Source organism: Halichoerus grypus, chromosome 8 (assembly GCF_964656455.1).
Source record: "Halichoerus grypus chromosome 8, mHalGry1.hap1.1, whole genome shotgun sequence".
Lineage (NCBI taxonomy): Eukaryota > Metazoa > Chordata > Mammalia > Carnivora > Phocidae > Halichoerus > Halichoerus grypus.
Window position 1 is genome coordinate 88,023,303 of NC_135719.1, and position 19,773 is coordinate 88,043,075.

General features: G+C 33.5%; 1 protein-coding gene across 4 annotated transcripts in view; it reads right to left on the reverse strand.

Moving 5' to 3' along the window:
• STRN3 (striatin 3) overlaps positions 1 to 19,773 on the reverse strand; it is a 104,456-nt gene that overhangs the window by 13,450 nt on the left and 71,233 nt on the right. Inside the window, exons 8-13 of one of the 4 annotated variants that reach the window (XM_036093119.2) lie at positions 19,544 to 19,654; positions 5,081 to 5,214; positions 3,553 to 3,728; positions 3,312 to 3,359; positions 2,889 to 3,010; positions 1,614 to 1,658 (exon numbers count right to left, since the gene is read on the reverse strand). In XM_036093119.2, the coding sequence (XP_035949012.1) occupies positions 1,614 to 1,658; positions 2,889 to 3,010; positions 3,312 to 3,359; positions 3,553 to 3,728; positions 5,081 to 5,214; positions 19,544 to 19,654 (636 nt within the window). The remainder of the gene's footprint in view (positions 1 to 1,613; positions 1,659 to 2,888; positions 3,011 to 3,311; positions 3,360 to 3,552; positions 3,729 to 5,080; positions 5,215 to 19,543; positions 19,655 to 19,773) is intronic. The other 3 variants (XM_036093121.2, XM_036093120.2, XM_036093123.2) reach the window with 3 other exon arrangements.

Sequence of the window (19,773 nt, forward strand, 5' to 3'; positions counted from 1 at the left end):
GATAGGAGTAAGGAACTGTCCACCTTCTTCTCAAAGGCTAATAATTCTACCAGGTAAACTCTGGATTCCATTCAACTCACTAACTTGCTTTCATGTTTCCAGTTTCCCAACTACACAATAATTCTCCTTCTCCTTAGGATCATTACCACAGCAAACAAATATGCTCCAGAATCTCCTGACCTAAACAAAAACCTTCATTAACCTTACAATACCCTTCCAACAGACAGCAGAAGAGCATATTGAACAAAATGCTTTTTTCCCTCTCATTCACTCTCTAAATCAATGTAATATGGTTTCGATACCATCACTACACCAAAATAACCCTTGCGAAAATCACCGATGATGAACTCTTTTTTATCAAGTTTAATAAAATTTTTCTTTCTTCTAACATTTTTTCTTGGTTATTCTCATCACTTTGCTTTTTATCCAGAGTGTACCTTAAAAAGTTGCCCACAGGTCCCTTCACCCTCTGGTCTTAGTCCCAGCATCCAACCTCTAGCTAAAACCTGGGTGACAGATTTGTCACATAAAAAAAGGAACCTTTCTATCTTCATATTATTAGACCTCTCAACAACATATGAAAGTACAGACTGCTTCCTTCTTCTCAAAAGGGTTTTTCTTTTGGTATGCTTCCATGATCCCACATTTTCCTGCACTTCCTCCTTCCTCACAGGCCACTCCTCAGTTTCCTTTGTTGGCTCTCCTGCTCTAGTCACCCTCCCAATATCAAAGTTGCTCAGGACTTTGTCCTCACTTCATGCCCTATACAACACACTCTTCTCTATGTTATACAATCCATTCTCATATCTTGATATTAACTACTTGATACTGCCATCTCTTAATATGCCTAAAAACTGAACTCACCATCTTTAATCCTCTCACACCTGTTCTTCCCCCATTTCAATATTTACCATTATATACTCAATTGTTCATGTCAAAAAATACAAGAGTGGTGATAAAAATGTTCTGAATTAATAAGTAGTGGTAATGGATGCACAACCCTGTGACTATAGTAAAAACTGTATACATATGATATAAACAGTAAAAACTGTATACATAAAAAGGGTGAATTTTATCATGTGAATTATATCTCAATAAAACGGTTTTAGAAAGTAACAAAATCAAGGGGCACCTGGGTGGCTCAGTCGTTAAGCGTCTGCCTTCGGCTCAGGTCATAATCCCAGGGTCCTGGGATCAAGCCCCGCATTGGGCTCCCTGCTTGGCAGGAAGCCTGCTTCTCCCTCTCCCACCCCTTTTGCTTGTGTTCCCTCTCTCGCTGTGTCTCTGTCAAATAAATAAATAAAATCTTTTTAAAAAAAAAAAAAGTAACAAAATCAAGAATCACTTATCCATTACTTTATCCATTCAATCCAATTTATTAGTAGATTCTTCCTATTCTACCCCACTTCCCCAGTGTATCATAAATCCATTTCTAACTGCTCTGCTACTAACTGCTTTACCATCATTATGACCATGGAAACGTCATCTCTCACTTAGTCTACTGGACCACTACATTACAACTTTACAACATTACGTTAGTATTCTTTTCTCCACTTCTCCCACCCCTAATCTAGTCTCCTTACAATAGCCAGAGTCACCTTTTTAAACCCTACCTTTATTGGTCACTTCCTGGCTTAAAACTCTTTCCTGAAAGTTTCCTTAAAAAAAAAAAAAAAAAAAAGATTTTATTATTTAGAAAGAATCTCAAGCAGACTTTGCACCAAGTGCGGAGCCTGTCATAGGGCTCAATCCCACGACCCTGACCTGAGCCAAAACCAACAGTCGGATGCTCAACTGACTGAGCCACCCAAGTACACCTTAAGTTTCCTTTTATCCTTTAGATTTTGGCTTAAATGTCACTATTTTGGACTATATCTAAAGATTCTCTTCCATAGTACTTATATCTTCATACTGCTTATTATAATTTCTAACCACAGACTCCACCTCCTTGCTTATTTGTTTAATGTCTGTCTTTTCACTAGACTAATTCTTATTTCTTGATGTAGTGCTTAACACTATACCTGGCAAATTTAGGCACCAAGTGTGTGTTAAATAAAAAGACCAAGAGCTCCTGAAAAAAAATTTTTTTTAATGTCTAACAATGTCAGAGTCAGAGTACATTCATTTTTTAAGCTTTTTATTTATTTATTTGTCAGAGAGAGAGATGGAGAGAAAGCACAAGCAGGGGGAGAAGGAGGCTCCCTGCTAAGCAAGGAGCCCGATGCGGAACTCAATCCCAAGACCCTGGGATCACGACCTGAGCCAAAAGCAGACGCTTAACTGACTGAGCCACCCAGGCATCCCGCTCCTGAAATTTTTTTAAATGGACCAACCATTAAGTGGATCACTGTTCATTTAACTCTTCTCATACTAATAAATATTCCTTTTCTTTTATTTTTTTATAATTACAAACATGACCTTATAAATATATTTGAATACAGGTACAGGTATTTCTATGGGACAGATTCTAAAAGTGTCATTTGTGAGTAAAAGGGTTTTAATAAAGAAATTTTTTGTCCTCTAAAAAGTTGTACTGATTTACACACTGACTGCCACAATTTGTTTCTACTTTCTTCTAAGTACTTTTGAACTACATAAACTCTTAAGTTTAAAAAATTGTTCCTTATATTAAATTTTGTTCTCCTTTTTGTTAACTAGTACTAAAATTAATTATTTTAATATAGTTTTTTTTTATTTTTGGACAATAAAGTACCAATTCACAGGCTTAAATATTCCATGGAATGATACTGCTTAATTTTTCCCTTTAATAAAGCAAATTAATAGCAAATGAAAACTAAATGAGGAGACTAATACATGTTTAAACAACCTTATAATAACATTTTGTCAGCTCCATTCACTTAAAAAAATGTTTTAAGCCTTTCACTTACCATATGTATCATAGGGATCCACATTAGGGCTAGGCATATTCCACCACTGGATGGTTGCATCAATACCACCACTAAAACACTGTTCTCCATTAGAACTAATAGCTAATGATAGAACAGGACCACTATTATAGGAAAAGAGGCAAAAAATTACTTAGAAAGTCTAAGAAGAAACTCTTATCTGTATCCCCCAACCTCTAAATTCATGCGGTATCTAAAAACTGTTTAAAATTTAAAACGTAAATTTGAACAGTACTGATTATATTCTCACTAATACAATTATTAATCAAATGAAATACTACTCAACGAATGTCTTTTCTATTATAAAACAAACATTATGAGAAAATTTTAAGGTTTGAGGGTTGATAAATAATAGTTAACAATAACTATGGTTGTTAATTTAAGTACAAATTCAATAAAACTTACATGTGGGCCCTAAATGTGTAGATAGGCTCTACATCTAAAGAGGCACTCCTAAAAGAGGAGAAAAGAAGGGTAGGGGAGGAGGAGGTAATTAAGTAACTGCAAATCACTGGCTGACATTCAAGAATCACTAGGTAAGATCAAATGAAAGCTTAAAAAAAGAGAACCATAAAGAAGGGTAATTAACTTAAAATTATTAGCAAATTTGGAAGGAAAAAAGATAGGCTAACATGAAAATACTTGCTTTTTGGCAGGAACTGTTTTTTGCAAGTTCCAAAGTTTCAGAGTATGGTCCTCAGAGGCAGTAACCAGCACAGGTTCTACAGGATGAAAAGCTAATGCCCGTACTCCATCGAAATGGCTACGTAGTGTATACTTGGGGTTCCATGTCTTTCGAAAGGCATCCTTATTGGCAGGCAACTAAAAAGAAAGAGTGCAATATTTAGTGGTAAAAGTAGTAAACTGATAGGCATGTGGAGTTTTGTGTGTTTTGGTGTGTAAAATATATATATTAAACTGCTTTGCTAAAATGTCCGGTGGAAATTTAATGTACCTTAAAAACTTTATAACAAATCTTTATCATTTAATAAATGATACTAAGAAGAATAACTTCAATTAGCTTTCAAATACCTAGATCAAATGAAGAGTTCCTTAATCTGTTTCACCTAATCATCGGGCTAAACCCAAAAGTCCTATTAAAAGTCAGATGAGAACAACAAAAAAAACTACCATGCTGCAATGCTTTACATGAAAACAATAAAAATTATATAAATTACTACCAAAAATCCAAGAGAACAGTATTAACAATACAGTTGTCATTTAGAAAATTAGCATGTGAAATTTTTAAAGGAAGCAAATTAAGGTACTTTCCAAAAGTCTGAACTAAAGACACTTTAAGAATATTGTCATCCTATTTTCATTATTGTTGATACTGGTAAGAGGTTAATCTTTTTACCTTCATTTCTCCATCTGTAAAGACAGGCTGTGAAACCACTTCTAAAGTAGTCAAAAGTTTACTAGAATTTAGTTGCTTATATACTTTGAAAATATTAATGAGAATAATCCAGCCCACCAAGGCTGATGTCTCTAAAAAGCATGCCAATCTAGGTATAACGTAAGTATAAAATGTAGAAAAAAGAAATGTTACAAAAGGGAAAAAATTAATTTGCTGAAAAACTGCAAATTCATTCATACAAAATCTAAACAAGTATAGTTAACTCTCAATTGAGTGTTTATTGTCTATAAAAAATTTAATCCAAGAAAAGTTTCACCTCTGAACACTACCTTCCCATCCAATCTCCATTCTCTCCCCATCCCTCAAATGAAGGACTAAGTAAGTATTCAGGAAATGGCAAGCTAACTTTAACATTATGCTTACAAAAATAAAAGTTCAAAAATAAAACATAATTTTTAAGAAGTATCCTGAAGGCAAGTGATTCAGGTTACCTATTTTTTCTCTTGTTGACACCAAAATATGGCTTAATTTGAGTAGATAATTGAGAGTTGACTACTCAAGATTGATATTAATCAACCAATATTATAAGGTAATCAATCATCCCAAACTTCTAGCTAATCCACCACAATACCTAAGAAAATTTAAACACCACAAATTACAAAAGAAAAACTACATGTCACTTCAAATCAACATATTGACACACTTAAACTTATCTTTTCCATGCACCTTGACATTAATTCTGTTTTATAAGTGTTTCCAAAAAAATAAGGAGCCTTCTATTAAATCATTAAAAAATTAAAAATAAAACTGCACTTACATCATAACTATAGTCTGCATCATTTGTTACCGTCAAGTCTGCAAGGTCTCCAAGGCCCAGTACACTTAACAAAACATCATCAGAACCCATAATAAATGACTTGCCTCCTCCAGATGGAAACGTTATTGGTTCAGCTATAAAGAACAAAACCGCTTCTTAAATGCTGAAAAATCATACAGTACAAGACAATATTGTGGGGGAAATGTAAGCACTTAACAGTTACAATATTAATATAATTATTTTTTGTTTTCCCACTTCCCTCCTATTTCTTCCACTCAAAAAATCCTATTACTGAGTAGTAATAAACAAATACTTATTTGCTTATTTACAAACTGCAACATAATCTTCTAATCAAATATGCACTAGATATATTATTCCAGGATGGGAGGGGGGCCACAAAGGCTTTGTGCTTTGTCTATTTAAATCACTTATCACTTTGGTACAATTAGAACTATAGTATTTTTTAAATGTTAGAGTCCTTTTGCTTTGTATCGCATCTGCTTAGATGTGCTAGGTATTCTAGTCCCTGATAAAAATGCAAGCATTCAAATGTAAATGGTTTCCAGTTTATCAGTTTACTGAAATGAAGCCTTAAATTGCTCAGATTACTCCAGTAACAACAATGTTCTAGGAAAAGGGCAGTTCTACAACCAACAATGTCAGGTTCCTTTCTGTAAAAGGTTAATCCATGTGATGTTCAAAATGCTTTCCAGTTTTCAAGCTTTGACTATGATTTCTTATTTTAACTTTCCTTTTATCTACCATACTTCTAAAATAAAATAACTACTCTATTGACTAACTATACAACTTTAAATTAAATTTCTGTTACTTTGGCCAATTAAAACCAAACGCTGCCATAATCAGAATAGCTATATTATTACGTAAGTATTTTGCTACAAAAGTTATAGTACAAGGAATAATTCTCAGTATTATACATGCTTCGAAAGCAAAATTTTAATCTGATGATACAAGAAGGAAGTACACAAGTCACTGTAATACAAAACAACTCAACATATCAAAAAACATTTAAAATTCATGAGCAAATTTAAAAGGGAAACATTTAAAAACTCAAGCTAATTATTAAATTTGAAAATTTCCTATGAAAAATAATATAAACTTAATATACTACAAGAAACATAACAGATGTAATGAAATTAGTCATCACTAATACTACTGAAAATTATTCTAAGACACAAGTCAACTTCTCCTAAATATATACTACTGCAAATGTAAAATTTATCTTTATTTAGAATATCTTATTTTATTAATTATCAAAGTAAGCTATATAGTTTGACTCAAATAGGATCCTAAATGACACTGCTAAAATGAAGTTGTGAGTCAGCAATCAATCTGGAGTAAATTTGACAGGAAATATACACAGATATGTTAGTCGTATTTAATCTTTCAATGATTATGCTTATTAAATCTAAATCTACAGAATTGATCCTTCCTACCAATGTCTAGTATGCAGTTATTGGTAATATCAGAAGCTGCAAAAAACTATAAAATTAATAGTTTAAAATTATGTTAAGAATAACTACATTAAAATTCATTAAGTAATATTTTCTCAAAGCATTTTTAGCCAGTACAAGGACAAATTTTTCTTTTAATCTCGTAATTTGTAAGACAAGTTAGAACAAACTGCCACAATTCCTCCCACTCACAATTACACACTCATTAACACAAATCTTAATAAAAGCCCAATAAATTACTTTTAACATAGTAACAAGTTATTTTGCATTATTATATAGAGCTTTTGCAGAGATATTTCTGATCAGCTGCTGAGGAATTTAGGGGCATGTGAAGGGAAGTTGGCTGGGCAATATTAACTACTTTTAACCAGATTTCTAATTAAGCATATGACTATATTTCTCCAGCTCACTCTATATACATTTATTTATATATAGCAAGCTTACTGCTCACTCAGCATTTATTACCAATATAGCTATGTGAAAAAAGTATTTTGTGCTGTATTTCTACTTTCCATAATCACCCATCACTGGAGCATACAGTAATCATAGTAAATACTCAATTTATTTGCCCTTGTTTTTTTGCAGAGGGAATTAGTTTCTATTCTATAAATTCATTTTATTTATATAAATTCATTTTATTTATATTAACTACCTCCAGCAAATGACTGCATAAACATAAAAAATGTCATTTGCAATTCAAAGAAAAAAATTATTAAAAGTAGTTTTTAATAAAGAAAATTATGATACTTTTTATCAGATAACCTAACAGATTTCATCAAGCAATTTAAGAATACTATTATTGTATTAGCATTTTCTTTTTTGGAAATCTTGGGGTCTACAAAATGGGATCTTACAACAAAGTTCTTTTCATACATCTATAACTAATTCTCCTTTTTATGGACACAACTGACCAAGGAAAGCTATAGCTCACATATCAAACAAACTCTTCCTTTCTCCTTCAATTTTATCTCAAACCTAAAGAACACAGCCAAATAATTAATTCCACTTATGCCAGTGGTGACATGGTATATCTTCAATCTTTATTAAAAATGGTCTGGTTAAAAAAAAAAAAAATAGTCTGGTTAAAACCAGACATTTTTTCTTTATAAAATGTAGTATGATATGAACTTCAACAAGAAAACAAAAAGTTGGAAAATGCCACTGAAATAAGAGATTATAAACTCTAATGTTCCCTTCTTAGCTCTAGGTCAAAGTTGAATTTGCATCTTTTTAAATAACAAACTCTAATTAAAGATTTACCCTTTAAAAAGTTTAATGAGGTTCGTGCTTATTGGCCTCCTCCTCCTTCCATCATTAAGCAAGAGTTAGATCATTGACTTAAATTTTTTCTTTAAAAAGTACACACACACAGGACACCTGGTAGCTGGCGGTTGAGTGTCCAACTCTTTGTTTCAGCTCAAGTCATGATCTCATGGGTGGTGGGACTGAGCCCCAAGTTGGGCTCCGTGCTTAGTGGGGAGTCCCCTTGAGGTTCTCCCTCTGCCCATCCCCCAATTCGTGCACTCTCTGCCCCACAAAATAAATAAATCTTTAAAAAGTAAAAAGTAAAGGGGCGCCTGGGTGGCTCAGATGGTTGGGCATCTGCCTTCGGCTCAGGTCCTGATCCCGGGGTCCTGGGATTGAGCCCTGCATCTGGCTCCTGGCTTGGTGGGGAGGCTGCTTCTTCCTCTCCCTCTGTCTCTCTCCCTGCTCATGCTCTCTCTCTCTCTCTCTCTGTATCTCTGTGTCTCAAATGAAATCTTAAAAAAATAAATAAATAAAAAGTAAAAAAAAAAGTACACATATACATAAACACTCTCAGAGCTCTAAACTGATTTTTGTGTAGTGTGTGGGCCCTGACTGGCTTTTTCCACAGGTCAACGGTTTGAGGCATTTAAAAGGGTCTCTATTTCTGCTAGTATGCTTTGCCTTTTTGCAAAACCTACAGTTTATATGTATTATTAACTACAAAAATTTTAGCAAGTTTTCCAAGTATTATTTGGTAAAACAGACCAAAAGCTAAGGAAGCTAAGTCACTACTAAATGGCTAAAATAAAGAATGGAGTTGGTACATGCACAGAAAATAACTCCTAAAGTAAAATAGGAAAATAGCTTAATAGTGGAAAAGAGATCTGGAAAAATCAACAGACTATTTTACTATTCTTGTTATTTTTCACGCTTTAATATATTTTGTTTTGGTTTTATTATTTTAGTGATTTTCTTTACTTCAAATTTTGTTACAGATTATGCTGAATGGTAAATACATGCAGAGATGGCTGTGAGGGAAAAATGCAAAATTATTTAACTGTATGGAAAATGTGTTACTCAAAAACTCTTAAAAAGAAAAAAACAACAAGGTAGGGCACCTGGGTGGCTCAGTCAGTTAAGCGTCAGCCTTCAACTCAGGTCATGATCCCGGGGTCCTGGGATCAAGCCCTGCGTTGGGCTCCCTGCTCAGTAGGGGGTCTGCTTCTCCCTCTGCCCCTCATCCCACTTGTGTGCTCTTTCTCTCTCTCTGTCTCTCTCTCAAATAAATAAAACCTTTAAAAAAACAAACAAAAAACCAAGGTATTCAAAAATATTTAACTGGGGCATCAAACTCCCTTATACAGCAAAAGCAGAAACAACAATGAAATATACTCTATACACCAAATTATTAGATACTAAATTATCTTTTATGTGTATATACACACATATATATATACACACACACACATATATATATATATACACACACATACACTCATATATCACAACAAACCTTTAGTGAGAATTCAGTTTCATTACTTAGAATTATAACTATCTAGACCTAGAATTCTAAGTTACTCAAGTATATCTACACATCTTCAGCTAAAATCAATTTTGGTAAAAATGCCTAAGTAGTACTTTCATTTCCTACACATTTCTAGTTTAGACACATTTTAGAAAATTCATTACTAGATAGTATATATCTGGTACCAAGTTAAACAATAATTCTACTCCTTTATTCTACAATAATTAAATTAAGCATTTGTTCCATATATCTTTAGAAATTATATATAAAGTTTCAAGTATAATGTCTGGAATTTAGATGTCTTCTAAGAAAGTGGTAGTTATTACCTAAATTCAAGCAATATGACAAAATAACTAAATAGTTTTTTCCCATATATTACTCCTTAAAGTCCTTTTTTAAACTACTGTTTTCCTGCTATTAGATCTGTAAGCTAAAGTTTTATTTCAGAAAGGTACTCTGAATTGACTTATGGTAGAAACAACTCCACTTAACATTAAAAACAAAAGTAAAATATGTAGACATAAAAGCCAAAATTTCGGGATGCCTGGGTGGCTCAGTCAGTTAAGCCTCCCCTCAGATCATGATCCCAGAGTCCTGGGATCAAGTCCCGCATCGCTCCTTGCTCAGCAGGGAGTGGGCTTCTCCCTCCACCCCCCCACCATGATCTCTCGCTCTCAAAAAAAAAAAAAAAAAAAGTCATTCTAGTAGAAGCTGACCCTGCCTGATTAGAAGGCAAAGGCACCTGGGTGGCTCAGTTGGCTAAGCATCCAACTCTTGATTTTGCTCAGGTCATGATCTCAGGGTTGTAAGATCGAGCCCCACACAACTCGGAACCTGCTTAAGATTCCCCCCCACCACCACCACCTCTCTTACAAAAAAAAAGTCCTGAAGGGATGAGGGGCAATTTATCTCTCAGATTAGCTATCAGGTCATAGAGTTTTGTCCTATTGACACCTGTAAATTAATGTCAGCAGTAGAGGTTCATTTAATGGCTACCACCTGACTTGCTAGCAGCCTTTAAAACTAACTTACTAACAAAACAGGCTATTTTTCAGAAGTTCCAGTTATAAAAATCTCAGATAAATGTATCTTCAATTTCCGAAACCATCCCTCCAAAAATATTAAAAAGATTTAAATACTTAATATATTCACAATTTCTGTGGAGAAATATATATCCACTATGTTTTATATCTATATATAAAACTGAGTCTACTGTCACTCAACCGAAGTTCTGTAAGCTCACAGATACAGATACCCTTAAAATAAAAGGAAATTTTGGTGTTTAAGATTAACGTTTAACAATACAGAATAAAACATGAGTTTTTTTCCAATTTAATTCACTATCTTAAAAAGTTAAATAAGTTCACATGATTTTTATATGAGAGGGCAACAAACAATTGAATTTCCCTGGTGTTTATGTGGATATTTTCCTGCCACATTTACACAAAAGTGTCATTAACAAAGCAACCCCAATTTTTCTCAAAATTTTTTTTCACTTTTCCCAAATTTGAAAAGTCTCATTTACCCATGAGTGCTCTGAGATTCTCATAATAGTATGAAAAGTCAACACTGTCATGGGTCATAAATTTAAAGGGAGAATTTCAGCTGTTGCTTGGATAATTCAGGCCAAAATATACAAAACTCAAAAGCATCTGCTTTTGAACTTTAACTCTGAACTTCAGGAATGACAGAAGAACTATTTCTCTTAAGTATTTTAAAAGAAAACAGTTTTAAGAACGTCAGAAAAAATAATTTGAAAAGACAAAAGAAAATATTTTATAGTCAATGACCTTGTATGTACTAATGCCAACATTAATGGAATAATTAGCTACATAATTATTAAATTTCATTTTGGCTATTAGAATATTAGTAACTCTATAGAAACTATCATTCATCTATATACCCCTAACAAAATGCTAGGCAGTGAGATGTTAAGAATTAATGGAAATTGGTGAAATCTTATACATTTATCAGCTTAACAGTAATCCCTCATTTCTCAGAAATGCTTATGTATCTTTACTTCTGCGTGAAAGTAGGCAGTATGTCAAATAGTCTGAATTTTCTAAAATAATTATTATGGGGATTATTTGAGGATTTTCTCCCTGACACTGAGTGACTGCAAACAAATTCTCTAACAAATGAAAAACTGCCAATTGGATGTCTAACCATCAGTTAAATTCGACATAAAAGAAAATGTCATCCTTACTCACACAACAGCTCTCCATTATAACCTTTCCACTTACAAGTATCACCACCATTGCTCTGGTTTCTAATCTTAAAATTCCGCAACTACATTTTAGTAATTCCTCTTCAACTTGTAGGGGCACCTGGGTGGCTCTGTAGGTTAAGCATCCCGCTTTCGATTTTGGCTCAGGTCATGATCTTGGGATTGTGGGGCTCAGCCCCACATTCAGCTCCATGCTCACTTGGGAGTCTGCTTGAGATTCTCCCTCTCCCTCTGCACACCCCCCTCCACATTAACTAAAAATAATCTTTTTTTTTAATTCCTCAACTGTAAAAAGGGGGGGGGGGTTGTTTTTAAAATGAATTTTCACTACCAAGAAAAAAAAATTCCCCTTTATTATACTTCAGGTTAATCTACCCTGTTGACTTTATTCTAATCAAAGTTTTCATTGTTATCAATTACTGCCATGGATTCCTAATTAGTTTTCCTAGCTCCCAGCTCCATTTACCTTCGATCAAACTAGAAAACCACAGTAAAATTAATTTTCTAAAATTATCACAATTATCACCCCTAATTCAGAAACCACAAGTGGCACCTTAACATTCTCTGGATCAAAGCTAACTAAAATCTTTTACTTTACCCTGCATGTGCTTCCTGATCTGATCCTATTTTTCCTATCCAATCTCATCTTTTAATGCTTCACAACATAAATCTCCTCGATTCTAGACTCAAAGAAGTTTCCTTATAACACACACACATACAAGTTCTATCTCTAACATGCACTGCAACTTACCACAAATCTACCTATACCTTCAAACTAGTTCCAGCTCTCCTCTATGAAGCCTTTGCTGATCTTTCCCTGCTCATTCTTATTATACTATATGTACCATAACATTTTACTTTATCAGATATTATCTTACAGGTAATTTCATGAGAGCTAATGTCAAAAATAATAAAGATGAGAAAAAAAGTTTTATTACACATGTGAAGTCATAATCTTCCTGAACACACAGACTGAGAAACATGGAAGAAAAGGAAAATAGGAGATAACATGAAAGTTTTTGTTTAAACTGAAGGTCCCAAATTATGTAATAACTGTAATTATTTTTTCATACTATAGCCAAACATTAGTCTTTGTGTGGCACAGTGCCAAGTTCAGGAGACGATGTAAGAACCCTGCTTTAATTCTAGTTGCCCAAAAGCTGCTAAAAGATTAAAGCAGATTTCATAACCAGATATAACAGTCTTATGTAGCCCCTAGTTTGTAGAATACCTTTCAACTACAAATTTAATGTGTCTTCATTCTCTTTCTAAATCTATCCAATATTCTAAATATAATAAATGTAACAAAATGCAATTTCAAATAAATCTGAAGCCTAATTAGAAGAAAAAACTGTAAATGTATTAGTATAAAGAATATTACACATATTATAAAAATATTCAAGGCCCTAAATGAAAACTCATTAAGCATTTATTAAATAAAACCTGATTCTTAATTATTGTTGGACTTTATAGGAGAAATACTTTATCTAACTTAACATCAAGAAAAACTTTTTTTTTTAGGTGGGGGTGGGGGGGTGGGGAAGGATCAGAGGGAGAGGGAGAAAGAGATATCCCAAGCAGGCTCCATGCTCAATGCAGAGCCTGACAAAGGGCCCAATCTCATGACCCTGAGATCATGACCTGAGCCGAAATCAAGAGTCGTATGCTTAATGGACTGAGCCACCCAGGTGCCCCAAGAAAAACTTTTTTACTACTCTAAATTATCAAACAACCCACCTACCTCTTAACCATGACCATCAAATCTTCTAAATGTACAATCTTCTAAACAGATGACAGGACAATGAAAAACATACTAACTATAGCATGTGTAAGCCAAACTATGGACTGATGTCTCCCATGTTTGTGTTTTTAATAAACCCATACTTATTCTCAAACATACATATTCAGGACTTAATGGAATTTATCTTTCTATAGACTATTACTGTAAGTACTAAAGTACTTTTTTACTGAATCTAACATTTTCCCTCTCTCCTAAGTGGCCCCCTTTGTTAATCAAACCTTATATTCTACAGTGAAAGCAACTGTTAAGCAGCCAATCTGGAAAAGATAGGTTTGTTTGCTTTTTTTTAATATCTTACTTACTTATTTGAGAGAGAGACAGAGATAGCATGAGTGGGGAGGAGAGGGAGAAGCAAGCTCCCCGCTGAGCAGGGAGCCCAACGTGGGGCTCTATCCCAGGACTCTGGGATCATGACCTGAGCCGAAGGCAGACACTTAACAGACTGAGCCATCCAGGTGCCCCGATAAGTTTATTTTAAAATAAGGATTTAGTTGTCATGTTTGCTAGATCTGTGCTATTTTCTGACTATTGTTCTAATTAAAATAAAGCTTTCACATGAAAACTATCATCTTAAAAAAAAATAACATCACAATAAGAAGAAGAAAAAACTAGTTCAGCTACAAAGTGATTCCGTAGTTTTAAAAAGTGTACTGATTCAAAGAGTATCAATCTGATACTTTCTGACCCTTGTCAAAATGTCTAAGTTAAGGTATTGTCTAAGGGGGGAGGGAAAAGAAAAGAAATCTGAGCTGAACTGAACGGTCTGTTTTAAAAGCGTGAAAGCAGGCTGCTGGGTGGTTCAGTCAGTTAAGTGTCTGACTCTGGATCTCAGTTCAGGTCTTGATCTCAGGGTCGTGAGTTTAAACCCCGTGTTGGGCTCCCGTGCATGCATACATACATACATACATACATACATAAAATAAGATGTGAAATTAAAACAGGAAATAGAAAACCAACTGCAACCCTTTAATATGAGACAACTGTTTTTTGTCTTTGATTTGATGCAAGAGAGAGAATACTTAACTGTTTTATGGATTCTTCAAATTTATACTCTCTCCTAAACAGAAGCAGCTTAAATATCAGATATTTGGGGCACCTGGGTGACTCAATGGGTTAAGCGGCTGACTCTTGATTTCAGCTCAGGTTATGAACTCAGGGTCATGGAACTGACTGAGCCCAGTGTGGGGCTCCACACTCAGCAAGGAGTCTGCCTGAGACTCTCTACCTCCCTCTGCCCCTCCCTGGGCTCATGTGCAGGCTCTCTCTCTCTCTCTCAAATAAATAGGTAAATAAATAAATAAAATCTTTTTAAAAATATCAAAGATATTTTATAGTGTGCACCAAGTTGTTTTTAAAAGCCTACTAAAAGTTACTGCTACAAAAGAATAATTTCTCCTTAAGTGTTAAAATGTCCAATATACAGACATTAGGACAAAAGTCACACTTGACAAAAATATACATTTTCTGGTGATGGTTTATCATCTTCGATCTGGAATAACAAGTGACAAACACTAATATAAAATTTTTTAAAAAACTAGAAAACAATCCAGGGACACTCACTCATAATTTATATTTTAAAAATATTGAAAAAGTTAAAAGACTTTCCTTTTCCAATGTATTGACAAGTCAAAGGATGTGTAGCAATTCTGTAACATCAGTAAGGAAGGGGAATGACAATCATATTCTATACATGGAAAAGACAGGAAAATTAGGACCAATGACAATCATGAAGAAAACTAAGACAAGTTCATTCATTAAGAACCAGAACTGTAAACATATATATTCTCAGAATGTGAGTCTTTGAAATGGGAAAAGCCTATAAATCGTTTGAATATATGAAATAATCTAATTTTAATAAGCATCAATTTTAAAGGTCTTAAATAGCATAGGAATAACAATAAGCCATAGAATAAGAGCATCTATAAAAGAAAACATATCACAATCCACAATTTAAACTTTCCACATTGAAAACCCGAAACAGACAAAAATCAAAGAAGTCTTAAAAATTTTTTAACTCCTTCCTCATATTCTAACTCAAGGTTTCAAATTTCAGATGCTTCACACTTACCCTAGATGCTACACACTGATTTTTGTTATTGATTTACACGTTTTTACTGAGGTATAAAACAGAGCAAAATGGAGACCATCAAAAACCTCTCTAGAAAAATCCTGCCAGACCAAAATTTTAACGTAACAATAAATTTAGAACCTCCCCAACTCCCTTCCCCAATTACAGAACCCTTAGAAATTATTAAAGAATAAAAGAAAACTGAGTTGTAGGTCAGATAACAGTACTGTATCATTTAATTTCCTGATTTTCATCACTGTACTGTGGTCACTTAAGAGGATGTTTTTGTTGTCAGGTAACATGCTAAACCATTTAAGGAACAACATGTCTGCAACCTACTCATTTTTTGAACTATTCAAAATAATAAATGTATATATTTACAGAGAGAAAGAATAAAGCAAATGCAGTAAAATGTTGACAACTGGGGGATCTGAGTGAAAATTACCTGGAATTCTTTGTACTATTCTTCCAACTGTACTTTTCCGTAAGTATGAAATTATGTCAATAAAAAGTTAAAAAGAAAAGGAATCTTAACACTTTTGAAGCCTGAGAACAAAATAACTGCATCAAGTCTCTTTAGTTCCATGGTCTTTACTTTTAGAAGTATTAATAAAGTATATCTCCTAAGTATATGTCACTTAGCATAAAATTAATACTGAATTGTATCTACAATCCAAGGCAAAGGTGTCACATTTAAGTCATTTTCTTTTGCCTCAGGTGGAAAAAAAGAAAGGTGTAGTGAAGTAAACAAGTTAAAAGACAAATAACCACTAGTTTCTCAGCTCCAAGTTTTAGAATTCTTTCCATTTAAGAGTCAAATCATGGTTGAGTCTTTACAAAGTTAAAAAGGTGATATTCTCACCATTTTTTTCTTTCCATTAAAAAAAAAAAGCAATTAGTTTGGGTTACATCTGCTGAATCTATATGGTAAAATCAGCATATAATTTTCTTCCAAGAAGCTAGAAAAAAATCTGTAGAAATGTAGCATTATGATCCAGTGGTTATAACTCATTCACATTTTGTAATAAAGGAAATAAAGAAATCAAGACTACAGTTTATGAATTATTCTATCTTGTACAAAGCTCTAATAAAATATCAGAATAAAACTCAACAAAGAAGCTATTAAGAAGAAAATTCATCAATTATCCTTTTCATGTAAAATTATATCTTTGTATCAATATGATGATCTACCTACATTAAGACAGAAGTTATGATCCATCAACTAAAAAAATGTTTTTATTTCCTTAAGTTTATCTTCATATCAGGGATTCAGAGCCAACATGTTCATACTGAACTCGATATATTCAAGAGCAAAAAGGTATTATTTAAATTCACAATTAAGTGTAAAAAGAAACACATTACCTCCTAATTCATTCCTGAGACATTTTACTGGAAACCTCATCTTTATATCTATATACACAGGTAACCTTAAGACACTGACATCTGTAAAAACATTAAAAATGAGAAATAATCTAAAGGTCTAACTAATGGAGGCTAGGTTAAATCTACCAACTGCAAAACTATGTAACCATTAAAATTATATCTTTTTTCAGATGACTGTGAAACACTTAAGACAAAATGAATTAAAAATAATATGATATTTTTGTTAAAAAATTAAAAATGAGGTTTATATAAAAGACAACACTTAGAAAAAGTTGTAAAGATATGTGTCAAATATTAATCTCTAAGTATTAAGATTGTGGGTGTTTTTTACATTTTTCTTTTTGTTTCTATATATTATACTTCTTATACTGTCTGAGTAACAAGCATGTATTATTTTTATGGTTATATAAACAAAGTTAGTTCCTTTTTTAAAAAAATAAACAGGGCGCCTGGGTAGCTCAGTTGGGTAAGCGACTGCCTTCGGCTCAGGTCATGATCCTGGAATCCCAGGATCGAGTCCCACATCGGGCTCCCTGCTCAGTGCGGAGTCTGCTTCTCCCTCTGACTCTCCCCCTCGCCCTTCTCACGCTCTCTCTCTCTCTCAAATAAATAAAATCTTAAAAAAAAAAAAAAAAAAAAAGACATAAAACCAAAATTAAAAGGACCTGGCTAAATAATACAGTACATACCTAGATAATAAAACAGTATTGAGACATGAGAGCCTCTGCAAGCCCCAGCTCCTAATTTATATCACAGCAATCCCCTTTTGCCCACATAATTCTCCAATCTTATATTTAACAAGATAGTTTGGTTAAAACTAAAAACATGTTACACAGAGGAATATTTATTGACATGAAATGATGTCTTCTATATAGTGTCAGCTAAATAGGCAAATAACAAACCTGTTCATACTACGGTCCTATTTTTAAAAATTTAGTAAATTAAAATTTTATGGGGGTTTTGAATTTTAGTTTCAGTTCATTTGTTTCTAATATTTCTTAAAGATGCAGGTATAACATTTTTTAGGAACATTTAAAGCCTACAAGTAAAAATGACCTTCAATTGATTTATATCTTATTTTCTAAACCTCAAAAAGGTATAGATTTAATCATATCAGGGGGGAAAATGGGGTATTTATATTTTAAATTAAAGCAACATTATCTAACATTTTCTAAAGAAACCTTCAGCAGATGAGTCAGTTCGTGAACAGCATACATAAAATACGTAATCTAATACATTTTTTAAAGATTTTATTTATTTATTTGACAGAGAGAGACATAGCAAGAGAGGGAACACAAGCAGGGGGAGTGGGAGAGGGAGGAGCAGGCTTCCCACGGAGCAGGGAGCCCGATGCAGGGCTCGATCCCAGGACCCTGGGATCATGACCTGAGCAGAAGGCAGACGCTTAACGACTGAGCCACCCAGGCGCCCCAGTAATCTAATATTAAAATAAACTACATTTCATTAAAAAGACCTAAACCCCAAAATTCTAATGTCGTCATGTCTATATTCGAATAGTCAATCATGCAAAAGTACTTTTATACTAAACATGCATGAATTATATAGGTAAATGATGTTAGAGCCGAACACAGCCCCTGCCCAGCACTAAATGTTTTTAAATACAATAAGCAATTCACTGTATAATCTGAAACTTCTTAGAGTACAATTTCTTTTCATTCACATGCATAGCAAATTAGCATAATTTTATAAAAGAAAACTGTGTAACAAGTCCCCAAAACTCCCCTTATTAGCTTCCACAATAAATTAAACCATTTAAAAAGTTCTACTAAAAAAAAACTTACACCCATTTCCGTTACACCTGCCATTTTATAAACTAATCTGTCACCAGACAAAGGAATATGAAAAGAATGCCTATACGGTTTTAGCCTTTGCCATCACTTTGTCCTTGACATAGTCAAAAAAGTGAGACTAGCAATAATCAACGGCCAGTTCAAAATAAAGTTTCCCCAAAATAAGCTTCAAGTTTCTTCATTTAATACTCAAAGGTCTGAAGATGCTTTTCATGCGGCTGTTTTTAAAGTTTGATTCACAAAATGGAAATGAATTATATCTTTGAGAAGTGCTATAGCTAAGTTCATACTTTTATAGTACATTGGTCAGATACAACATAGTGAAAGTCCTGTGAAAAGAAGTTACTCAACTACAGACCAAACAAACCTTACTGCCATCACTACCCTTTCTACTATCCTTCCACCAGAGTAGTCAAGAAAATACTACCCAGGAGAGATTTTTCTGCTGCCCTCCCGGTTTACTGTTGGATTAAGGCCAGAAAGCAGCAACGATGAAAAGGGCTTTTATATTCACTGTATTTAAGGATTCCCAAACTAAGAAATGTAACCTGGAGAGGAGATGGTTATAGCTGTAACACCCTATTTATCAAAAATAAGGAAATTTATACTTTCTCCCTTTTGAACAAATTTCTGTTACTTTTAATTCCAAGGCCAGTAAGTCCTTACAATTTGGTAAACTTTTTAAAGCAAAAAAAACCTTCCTTGAAATCTTTCCTTCATCCTTATTAACATTATTTAAAATGATTTTTCACTTGATTAATAACATATCCTAAGTTATATACAAATAAATTTCAATTATACAACGAAGTTTAAAGTTAGTTGCCCCCTTATGAAACCAAAAAAAGGTACACACAAAAAAAAAACAAGAGTTGAAGAATTTTTTTCTCAAAGATTGGTATACAAAAATTATAATAGAATCTGCACTTACTCTTCACCCCTTTCTTCCCCTTTCGTTCCTTCTTGTACTGTTCCTTCAGTTTACTTATTAGTCCCTGGTCTACATCCCAAACCTCAGTAGGTGGGGAGAGGTCATCTTTATCTACATGCAGCATATTATTAAAAGAAAAAAAATCAGCAGTTGGCAATGCAAGCTGTTGGCAGTAAACTGTTATAGCTTTACATAATCATAATAAAAATGTACTAACAGCATATACCCAA